Genomic DNA, 12,120 nt, shown 5'->3' with positions numbered 1-12,120 from the left:
AGCAAATATATATATATATATATATATATATATATATATATATATATATATATATATATATATATCCAACACCTTTCACCCATGTGACTTCTTGGACTAGAATTTACTCCTATGCTTTGGATCATTGTCCTGCTGCATAATCCATTTGCACTTAAATTTCAACTTACGGACTGAAGACCGGACATTCTCCTTTAGGATTTTCTGGTAGAGAGCAGAATTCATGTTTCCCTCAATTATTGCAAGTTGTCCAGGCCCTGAAGCAGCAAAGCATCCCCACACCATCACATTACCACCACCATGCTTGACCATAGGAATGATGATTTTTTTGTGGAATTCTGTGTTTGGTTTACGCCAGATGTAACAGGACTCCTGTCTTCTAAACAGTTCCACTTTCGACTCATCAGTCCACAGAACATTCTCCCAAAAGGTTTGAGGATCATCAAGGTGTGTTTTGGTAAAATTCAGACGAGTCTTAATGTTCTTCTGGGTTAGCAGTGGTTTTCTCCTCACCACTCTTCCATGGATGCCATTTTCCCCCAGAGTCTTTCTGATAGCGGAGTCATGAACAGTGACCTTTATTGACGCGAGAGAGGCCTGTAGGTTTTTTGATGTTGTCCTTGGCTCTTTGGTGACTTCCTGGATGAGTCGTTGCTGTGCTCTTGGAGGAATTTTGGAAGGTCGGCCACTTCTGGGAAGGTTCACTACTGTGCCGAGTTTTTCCATTTTTCCGTTTTTCCTTTTAACCAACTTCATGCTGTTTAAAAAGTTCTATGTAAGTGTCGATGTGATTGAACAGGGTTTGCAGTAATCAGGCCTGGTTGCGTCTAGTCCAGCTGAACCCCATCATCAATGCAGGTTCATAGATTTGAGGAATTAGTAATTACAGGGTCAAATACATTTTCACACAGGCCCAGTTAGTATTGGAGAACTTTTTTGCTTCAATAAATAACATGATCATTTACAAACTCTATTTTGTGTTTACTCAGGCTGCCTTTGTTTTATCTTAGATTTTATTTTAATTTCTGAAACAATTTAGTATGAGATATACACAAAAACAGAAGAAATCAGGACGGGGTCAAATACTTTTTCACAGCACTGTAGGTTCTAGGGTCACTCAAGAAAATGTATTTCAAAAATCAATATAAACCATTCAGAGGAAATAACTGGAGCAGGTGATACTGAAATTTCACTCGGCCATAGCTGAAAAGATTTCACTTCCTGGTGGACCTGGCATGCAGCAATACATCATTCTGGAAATGTAATATATTATAAGAGATAAAGCCCAAATAGTGTCCCAATTTTTCAATAATTAAAGAACATGCCATAATGTATCTGTTTACGCTTGTATTTATGTAATGTCCATGAAACAAATTAATTCCTGTTATCACTTACTGTATAGACTGTTACGAAGCTCTGACACTAGAGACTCCTTCCAATCATCGCAAATAAATGCATGCTTACAGAAAACTATACCACCAATTACACGTAGAATAACATATAAGAACGAGCGCATTAATATACAGTACTAGAAACCTGTGATTTTGTCTTGAAAGTCCAAATTATTGTCAGAGCTGCTGTTACAGAAAATGAATCAACACCTTCTGACCAATCAGAATGGAGAATTCAACAAATCAAACTAAAATATTCAATAACAGGAAAACAAAACAAAAAAAATGCTAAACATACAATATAATAATTGAGCTCCTTTTCCAAACAGTCCTCTTGAGCCACATGTTTATGATGTCTTTCCAAAATGAAATCTTATTTTGTAGCTATGAACTGCCATATCTTTATTTTCCAATCTTAAATAATGTGAGTCAGTGGAAAGCTCGGTGGAAAGCTTCTCTCAGCCATGTCATGTCATGCTGAGAAGCTTCTGGAAGCCTGTAGATCGCCGTGCCTTGACGTCAAGCACCTGCAGCTGCTCTTTAAATCCGTACACCTCACACTGTGGAGGAACACACGTGTGTGTAAACCTAGCTAACATTTCCCTTCTCTCTTTCTCTCTGCTGTCCTTCCCCGCCTTCCTCCTGCTGCCCTGATCTAACTCATCCCTGAGGTATGCAGCTCTGCGCTGTCCCCGCCGCCGTCTCCGTCCCTCACACACTCACACACATACATACACACGATGGTCATCCCTCTTCATGCATGTGATGTCTGCATTAACAGCATAACTTAACTAACAGCAATACTGGTAGTCGTATACCAGAGCCATATCTCCCTGCAGTTCTCGCCTGGTTTCCCACTGAAGCTAAGCAGCTAAGATGCTAACCGGTACCTGGATGGGAGACCTCCTAGGGAAAACTTTGCTGCTGGACGTGGTATTAGTGAGGCCAGCAGGGGGCGCTCACCCTGTGGTCTGTGTGGGTCCTAATGCGATGAGACGTTAAACCGAGGTCCTGACTCTCCGTGCTCATTAAAAATCCCAGGACACTTCTCGTAAAGAGTAAGGGTGTAACCCCGGTGTCCTGGCGAAATTCCCCCATTGGCCCTTCTCTATCATGGCCCCATCTATAATAATCTCCATCTCTGAATTGGCTACATCACTCTCTTCTCTCCACTAATAGCTGGTGTGTGGTGGGCGTTCTGATGCCCTATGGCTGCTCTCACATCATCCAGGTTGATGCTACACACTAGTGCTGGTTCAGGAGACCCATCCCCCCCCCAATCAATGTAAAGTGCTTTGAGTGTCTAGAAAAGCGCTATATAACTGTAACAGTAGTCATACCGACAGTGTGGAACCGTTAACACACATATCAGACGGTGCTCAAATGCAAACTAAAAACATAGCTAGGTTTTTTTTTCTTCTGGGCCCAATTTACCACGTGCTAACGTGCACCTTTCGAGGTACAAACATGTCTTTTGGGAACAAACGAATGTAAGAAACCGTTAAAACTTATTTTCTTCTGACCTTAAGGACCACACAGTTAATCCTTGAGCCTACATTATGTTGCTTTGATACTAGATACAGATACTAGGGGAGCACGCTGGCTTAATGTTTAGCACGTTTGCCTCGCACCTCCGGTGTTGGGGTTTTAATTCACACCTCCACCCTGTGTGCACGAAGTTTGCATGTTCTCTCTGTGCTTCAGGGGTTTCCTCCGGGTACTCCGGTTTCCTCCCCCTGTCCAAAGACATGAGTTGTAGGCTGATTGGCGTGTCGAAATTGTCCACGTTGTGTGTGCATGAATGTGTGTGTGATCGTGACCTGTGATGGGCCGGCATCCTGTCCAGTGTGTCCCCTGCCTTGTACCCCGAGTTCCCTGGGATAGGCTCCAGAGAGACCGTATGTCGTCCCTCCCACCCAGGCAACATTGTCCATTTTGCTCCCTTGACTCCTGGTTATGAACTGTTTACTAAAAAAATATATTTAGATATATATATATTTAACAAAAATGATCTGATACGGATTATGAAATGTCAGCTAATTCAATAGCACTGAAAATACACCTGGTACTCATTTAACTGAATTTAAACCTGACGGACTGAGATGATTCGTCTGTGATGTGCCATCTAATGGATGTTACTCTTCATGCATGAATTCTGTCAGCCTGACTCGAGATATTTTTTAATTCTTCTTTAACAATGGTAAAACTATTGTAAAAGGTTTTTGCTTGTTTTTTTGTTTGTTGTTTTACATGAATGTTTGTAAAAGTTCTTCATGTGTCCACTCAAGAGGACTCCATGCTGTTGTGTGTTCGAAGGCATCTAGACCAATGATTTAACTAAAGAAAGAAAGAAAGTAAAATGTCTTGTCTGTACGAGTTTTTTTTATTTACTCCTGTATAAGATATTTCACGTAACCGATGTTTACACATCCTCCACAAGATACAATAATAACTGAATGTACACAAATGAACCAGTTCAAAAGTTTACACACCCTTGATTATTAATCCCGTGTGTCGTTACCTGGATGATCAGCGACTGTGTTTATGTTTTGAGAGAGGTCTTCATGAGTCCCTTGTGTATCCTGAGCAGTTAAACTGCCCACTGTTCTTCAGAAAAATCCTCCAGGTCCTGCACATTCTTTACTTTTCCAGCATATTCTGTATATTTAACTGCTTTCCAGCAGTAACTGTATGATGATGAGACCCATCTTTTCACACTGAGGACGACCGAGGGACTCGTACACGACTATTACATACGGTGCAAACATTCCCTGATGCTCAAGAAGGCAACACGATACATTAAGATCCAGGGGGGTGTAAACTTTTTGAGCAGGATGATCAGTGTAAATTGTTAGTATTTTTTCTTCTGGGAAGGGTAGTACTAAATAAAATACAAAAAAAATAACAACAACAAAAATAACTTTAAACAAAATGATAACTGGACTCCCGTACTGTTCTTGCGGAAGTGTAATGGTGGGATAGTTGAAAATAAAGAGAAGAGGAAATGATCATGTTTACCCTTCCTGTGGTTCGCAGAGCCAATAGGAAGCATGTCTTCCATGGAGGTGAATGTGGACATGCTCGAGCAGATGGACCTGATGGACATGTCTGACCACGAGGCCCTGGACGTCTTCCTCAACTCGGGAGCAGAGGACAATAGTGTGGCTTCCCCTTTACTGGGTACACGCACACACGCACACACGTACACACGCACACACACTAATTTGTCATATCAGATATTTCTAAGTAATAAAACATACATTTGACCTCCTTTACACATCTGTGGTCTAGGTTTTGTGTTATTATGTTACTCCTTGTTGTTGTCAGAGCGTACGGTTTCACAAAGTAATACACGTGTGAAAGAAGTGCCAGCGTGTACAGTTTAGCCGTCGCAGTTACATTGTTCGACCCCTTGCTATAGTGAATTTACATTTACATGTACATTTTATGGCGTTTGGCAGGTGATTTAAACATCTTTAAATGATGCTTTTATTCTTTTCAGCTTAAGAATGTAAACAAAAATCTCTGTGCAGAAAAGCTGATTCACAGAAGGGGAAACGTGAAATACGCATTGTCTTCTGGTTGTGGTTACTAAACCGAAGCTTTTGAACTGATTATATATATATATATATATATACACACACATATATATATATATATATATATATATATATATATATACACACACACACACACACACACACTATCACAGTATCTCACTATCTAATGACTCTTGACAAGGGAAAGACTCCAGACTGACTCCTCAACGACTCTGGTCTGACTCCTGAATGACTCCTGACCGACTCTGGAATAACTCCTGACTGACTCCCAAATGACTCCTTACTGACTCCTGAACGACTGTTTACTGACACCAAACCAACTCCTGAATGCTATTCAGCTCAGCACACACTTAATTAACAATGAATATTCCTTGATTAGATTTTTTAATATCAGAATAATTATTTAGAGAGTAAATTAGGTCATTTAATTTTATAAAAATAGGGTGTTCACAAACATGTGACTGTCAGTGTACATTCGTGATTGTGCAAAATATATGGTATATATATATATATATATATATATATATATATATATATATATATATATATATATATATATATCAGTTCATAAGCTTCGGTTTAGTAAGCTAATATAAAACAAGAATCTCTGGGATTTTTTCCCCAAAAAATAGATATTTTTGTGTCTTGTTTTGTTAGCAAACCTACACGTCATAATGCAGATGTACCATGGAAATATTTATTCTAAAACAAATTTTTATTTATTTATTTATTTATTTATTTTAACATGATGCCTGTTCCTAATGGGGTTCATTAGCAACATCTTGCGATTTTCTTTCAAATGGAACTTTAAGTTTACCCTGAAATAAGCTCCACCCTCATCTCAAAAAGAGTTGCTTAGTATTACCTCTTTAGTTAAAAGCATGTAGTGTTAAGAGCTGTGAGACAGCTGTTTTCAGCTGGAGAAACGAAAGGATTATTCATTCATTCAACGTGATTGCGGTTTGTCTTACGGACAGCAGAGGGCTCCAAAGAGTTACAAACCGCTCCTTTAACACTGAAATGAAATCTCATGGAATTAATCTTAAAATTAATGGGTTTTTTTGCCAGGTGTTTTAGTTGTGGTTTGCAACTTTGAAGTGAAATGTATCCATCCATCCATCCATCCATCTGTTCATTTTCTGTACCACTTATCCTACACGGGGTCACGGGGGGCAGCCACGAGACTATCCCGAGAAACTCCCGGCACTAAGGCGGGGGACACCCTGGACGGGGGCCGATCACACACCCATTCACACATTACGGACAATTTAGAGATGTCAATCGGCCTACAACTCATGTCTTTGGACTGGAGGAGGAAACCGGAGAACCCGGAGGAAACCCCTGAAGCATGGGGAGAACATGCAAACTCCGCACACGCAAACTCCGCACACGCAAACTCCGCACACACAAACTCCGCACACGTAGAGCGGAGGCAGGATTCGAACTCCCAGTCCTGGAGGTGCGAGGCAAACGTGCTAATCACTGAGCCACCGTGCGAACGTATCTACTACTTCTAAAATTCATTTAAAAATGAATTTGTAGGAAAATATCTTGCAGTCAGCTACCTGATTTTTGATCACACACATCATGCTGTACATATTACCTCTACAACCTCTTTGGGCTAGAACACACACACACACACACACACATTACGCTTGATTTATTTGTGTTTCTTCTCGCAGGTTACACGCAGCTCCTAGGTTTCTCGATGAAACCCGGCTGCATTCTCTACCTGCACAACACACGTTTGCGCCGAGTTCAGACATTCTCTATTGATGCCTCACATCCTTGAAGGCGCACCGGCGCTGACGTTCGTCATCCCCAGCCTCTAAATCAGAGCTGACATTTACAATGCTCCGAGAAGATCCGGCTCCAGGGAGGGAGGATGGGACGATGGGAGAGGAGGCACAAACAGGCTTTTCAATTAGTACTAATTACATAAAGGGATTAACAGAAGAACACATGGCCTCACGCGACAGAAAAGCACTCCTGTCCTTCCTGCTAGACGTTCTTTTAATCGAGTTTTCTCTCTCTCTCTTTCTCTGTGTTTTATTTTTATTTATCTTGCTAGAAGCGGACACGGAGTCATTCGGAGCCGAGATCACACTGCAGGTCCCGACACAGGCCGAGCTGAGGCACAAACTCGCCTCGCTTTCTTCCACCTGCACCGACTCGGCCAGCCAGGACACCCAGGAAGAAGAGGGCGAGGATGAAGACGAGAGGGGCGGAGTCAGGGCCGAGAAGGAGAAGCACCGTGCTGACGTACAAGCAGGACAAGATCAGTCGTCCAAGAACTGTGTAACTCGTGACTCGTCCACATAGATGCACGAGTATACGGTTTTTAAAACCGTGCGCCCCGCCCTCGGTGTGTGTGACCGTGTCAAGTGTTGTGCGTAACCGGTAATTTATGATCTCATGATGGTTTTGTACAGAAATCCCCTGCTACGTGCCATGCAGCATCAACCCGGTCCTCCTATTATAATAATATCTCCACCTGTTCGGTTTATATAAAGCAACCATCACCTGCGCTGTGCCAGTCTGATTTCCATCATCGTTCGTGATCTTAAAGAAAAAGAAAAGTAAAGGTAAACTGCAGCTTGTGTGACCTCGTGTCATGAAGTCCCAGGACTTACCAGAAGCACTGAAGTGCACCTTTAAAGATCCTATTGTGAAAATTTTCTCCCATTTGGTGGTGGTTTTTAAGAATTATACAGACTTAAATCTGTGTGGAATCTGTACGGAATGTGCTAGAAATAAAAAAAAACAGGGTTGTTTTTATTATTATTATTATTATTTATTTACTTTTTAAACACGCTGTAAAAAATCGATGCTTCTCCAAGGGGTCTATGATTTAAAAATTCATTAATATATTTATTACGGAGCTCCTATTAGAGAGTCATTACTCCGTTCGATCGTTCTTTTAAATTGCACGGGGTTAAATCCTAAACTCAAAAACTAGTACGGTCAACGTGGACGTGACCCGCTGTGTCAGAGGAATGAAATATAGGATACCGTTGTACATGTGTAATTAACAAGCCTCGCATTTGAATAGTCGGATTAAAATCCGTGCTGAAGGACGGCGATGGAATTTATTTTACAATTCGATGGCCGCAAAAAAAAAAGAAAAGAAAAGAAAAGAAAAGAAAAGAAAAGAAAAAAACCCACGTTTGCTCTACGGAACAGAAAGAGCTTCGTTTGTATAACATTGAAGAGTCGTTTAAATAACTGACTGGGATTGGTTCGCGGTGGCCAATCAGCATCCGGAGCAGGACAATGAAGGGCATGGCAGAACTGTACTCATCGGTCTAACCCGTAAGCGTTGGGAGGTACGCTAGGAAGAGTGTTGGGACGCATCTAGAGCTTTTCCAGTCGTTTAGGTGTTGAGACTTTAAGGCAAACAGCTCGAGTTGTAGCTAGTAACGGTTGCCATTTTTGGGGGGATTTTATCAGTCCATTCAGGATTTCACCATCCGGAATATTCTGAGGTTCGAGCAGTTTTTCAGACTCAACGCAGATCGTGTCGCGTGACGTCATCACGACGTGCGTTCAGACTTCGATGCACGTGCGAACACGAGTACAGCTGAAAGGGCTCGTTTACCGACAAACATCGCGGCGAAAGCCCGTGATTTCGCCGCGTCGAGTACTTTCCCCCATTTTTTTTTTTTTCATAAATCAAGCATTTTCAAAACAATCACGCACAGAACACACACAAAAAAAAAAACCAGTCTGAAATCCTGTACTGTTTTATGACGTTTATACGCGACACGGCCAAAAGTTTGTGGACGCCTGTGTATCACAGCCGCGTGTGGGTTTTTCTCGAAAGTCGGAAGCACACGGTCGTCTAGAACGTCTGTAGCGTGACAGTTTCCCTTCACGGGAACTGAAGGTCTGAAAGCTGCTCCAGCACGACGATGCACAAAGCGAGCTCCACGAAGACGCGGCGTGTTAAGATTCCACTGGAAGAACTCACGTGTCCTGCACAGAGCCCTGACCTCCTGGCAAATAGGAGTTAACTCATGGATGTTTAAATAATAATAATAATAATAATAAAAATTCTTACAGATAAACATTTAACGTAAACAGCCATGACCCGAGGAGGAGAGAGTCTTAGTCTAGACGAAAAAGATCCCGTCGAAATATTCCACAGACGAATCGAAAAGCCTGCAGATTTTCCATACGTTTTTATTAAACCTTGAGTACAAACTTGAAAAGTAAAAAAAAACAAAACAAAAAAAAACAAAAAAAAAAACAATATAACAAACATGAAATCTTCCCGTGTGAGGAAAGGCTGAGACGCTGTGAGAATAAATTAACTTTGCCAGACGCTTAGCAAATCTTTCATACAACCTTTCAGGGAAAAAAAAAAAAAAAAAAAAAAACCCAAAACAGACAGCAAAAAAGTGAATAAAATACATCGTAAGGCCATAAAAACTCAACAACCGCGTTTTTATTCCTGTTGAAAAAACAAACAAACCTGACTTTGTTTTCATTAAATAGTCCTAAAACAGTTCAGTCTTCTGGAAAGGACGACAACCATCAAACTGGATTATAGGGTTTTTGTTTTTTTTCCTTGACAGTCACCACTGGCAAGCTCAGTGCAACATGAGTAGCTACATCATCATTGAATTTTCAGTAATGAAAATGTAAAAACCTTTTTTTTTTTTTTTTGTTTAGGTTTTTTTTTTTTTCCTCCCTTTTCTTTAAAAAAGTAAAGCTAAAAAACAAAACCAAGTAACCTGGGATGAAGGTGAGGGGGGAGGGGGGGGCATCGCTACTCCATATCTTATTTATCAGCGATATAAGCAGCACTTCAGATTTTCTCCACAATGCCAGAGGAACCCTGTACGCGTCTCTCTCTCTCTCCCTCACACACTCTCACACACTCTCACACACTCTCACACACTCTCACACACTCTCACACACTCTCACACACTCTCACACACTCTCACACACTCTCACACACTCTCACACACTCTCACACACTCTCACACACCGGTCGGATGAAGAAACGGAAAGGTAAGGCTGTTTCTTCATCACGTGTTTTTCGTTTCGTTTCCTCTTTCTGGCACCTCGACGCAGCGGCTCAAGTATTTAAAGACATTTACAGGATTATGTACAAAAAAAAAAAAAAAAAAAAGTCTATGGGATCCTTTGAGAAATCGCTCATAAGACAAAAATAAGAAGAAGAAGAAGAAGAAAAAATCAATTTCACATTATACACTCTTTGCCTAGTGGCTCTACTTGAGATCATCCAAAATGTGGAAGAAATAATGGTCAAAAAACACAAATAATAATAATTACAGTAATAATAATAATAATAATAATTAATGTTAACTGGTGCAGATGAAATGATAAGTCAGGAAGTGTGGAATGTTAACACGATTGCACATGTCGAAGTGGAAAGCCACCGAAGGCAGCGTTTTCATTTACCTTTGCTTTGTGTATGATGTTTAAAAAAAAAAAAAAAACGAATAAAAATAAAACAGCACCAAAGAATCAGACGGGAGGCTCCTCGGCTGAAGATCAGGCACGGGTAAGCTAGTGTCAGCGCAGGAGCTCGTCACGTCCCCACCCGTCGCATTAAAACCATCCCATGTTTAAAAAACGAAATGAAAACAAGTCTCGCTTTCAAGTGTTACCTCGCCTTTGCATCCAACTCAAAGAGGTCAAACTCAGTCGTTTAAAAACAGTTTTTGTTTTTTTTTTTTTTAAAAAAAAGAGAAAAACAAACAAACAAAAACAGAACTAAGCAGTCCAGGCCGAGCGAACGGCATTTGCGTCTCTGGAATCTTGACACAGAAATAAAAAAATAACAAAAAGAGGAGCACCAACGTGTCTCAATTCACAGTTCAGGCTGAGTGTGTATGCAGTCGACAGGGCCGAGGATGAGGAGGAAAAAAGAACAAAAAAAAAAAAAAGAAAAGGGTTCGTGCGAGAGGACGACATCTGTCTAGCTCCAGTAATCAGACCGGGGAGTATGGAGCTTAATGCTAACTAAAATAAAAAAATATATATAAAAAAAAAACAAATCCAAAGAAAACCTTCTTTCGCTCTAGTGCAAAAAAGGCAGCTCGCTCGCACGCAGCAAGTTTCGCTGTACTGTAGGAGGCAGAAGATCCGTGTCTGAGAGAGACAGCGTGACGGAGACAGGGTGAGAGAGAGGTGATTAGTTAAAAGATCTCAGGAGCTCAGAGCAGGACGTCTCTCTCTCTCTCTTTCTCTCTCATGAGACGACCACGGTGGCGTTTTTGCCCAAGCGGGTGAGAGTCAGCTCTAAGGAGGCGCTCTTCCTCGGGCGGCGCTTGGTCGGGGTTTTGTTAGGACTGGAGCCGTTACAGCTTTCCGCTGAACTCTTCATGGCTTTACAGGACACCAGATTCACCAAATTGTTGATCTGCTCCTGCAGGGAGATGAGGAGAAACACAGGATGTAAGAACAGAGAACAGAGCAAGTCATCATCACACACTTTAGCCCAGACGGAAAAGTAGCAGTAACGGTGGAAAGCGGCCAAAACGATGGCGAGGGTGCCAATACTTTGTTCTCAGTGGGGAAAACGGAAAGCGTGCCGAGTGTCAGCCGGTCACATCCGGGTCACGTCTGTATGAGAGAACGTTTTCTCCACGTTAGCTCGGTCAGAGATGACGCGTTTGCTTTCTTAATACACTGAAAAATCTTTCGCTTAATGACCGAGTGCTCCGGTTTCTTTCTTTCTTTCTTTTTTTTCCAAATCCGAATTTGAAAGGGAAAGACACGAGTGACATCTTGGCGCTCGTTATGTAACCGACATCCTGAAGCCAAAAGGACGTGAAGGGAACACAAAGCGCACAGTCAGCGTCACGAGCGGCAAACTTGGCTCAGTGGCGCCCCCTGCAGGCTCGCTTTAACTCAACACGCATTACTGCTGAGGCTTACCTCGTCGTAGCGGTACATCATCTTCAGGCCACGGCAGGATTTGTGTTTCTCCACATAGCGCAGTGCACACTCCAGACAGAACACCACGTTCTCGTTCTCCTGCACCACCTGAAACACAGACGGCGTTCAGTCCTCAGTTCCGTCTATTCGGGCCGTGTACATACACACATACGCACGTGTATTAAAGCACAGGGGAGCCAGGGGCACAAGGGAGCAACATTAAAACTGTACTAAAATGATGCACTGTACACTTTCACTAC

General features: G+C 41.8%; 2 protein-coding genes across 4 annotated transcripts in view; one reads left to right on the top strand and one right to left on the bottom strand.

Annotated features, from left to right (window-relative positions):
• The window catches only part of dtnbp1b (dystrobrevin binding protein 1b), a 43,238-nt gene extending 33,904 nt beyond the window's left edge, over positions 1 to 9,334 (top strand). For 2 of the 3 annotated variants that reach the window (XM_017481062.3, XM_017481064.3), the window contains exons 3-4: positions 4,425 to 4,568; positions 7,020 to 9,334. In XM_017481062.3, coding sequence (XP_017336551.1) covers positions 4,425 to 4,568; positions 7,020 to 7,270 — 395 coding nt within the window. In that variant the 3' untranslated portion in view covers positions 7,271 to 9,334. The remainder of the gene's footprint in view (positions 1 to 4,424; positions 4,569 to 7,019) is intronic. The other variant, XM_017481063.3, reaches the window with a different exon arrangement.
• Positions 9,335 to 9,382: 48 nt separating this feature from the next.
• jarid2b (jumonji, AT rich interactive domain 2b) overlaps positions 9,383 to 12,120 on the bottom strand; it is a 117,774-nt gene continuing 115,036 nt past the window's right edge. The window contains exons 17-18 of the mRNA XM_017481047.3: positions 11,861 to 11,968; positions 9,383 to 11,348 (exon numbers count right to left, since the gene is read on the bottom strand). Of these exons, the coding sequence (XP_017336536.1) occupies positions 11,172 to 11,348; positions 11,861 to 11,968 (285 nt within the window). The 3' untranslated portion in view covers positions 9,383 to 11,171. The remainder of the gene's footprint in view (positions 11,349 to 11,860; positions 11,969 to 12,120) is intronic.

This window comes from Ictalurus punctatus, chromosome 12, assembly GCF_001660625.3.
Source record: "Ictalurus punctatus breed USDA103 chromosome 12, Coco_2.0, whole genome shotgun sequence".
Lineage (NCBI taxonomy): Eukaryota > Metazoa > Chordata > Actinopteri > Siluriformes > Ictaluridae > Ictalurus > Ictalurus punctatus.
The sequence above is the reverse complement of the archived record's forward strand: the minus strand, read 5'-3'. Positions and strand labels throughout refer to the sequence as shown.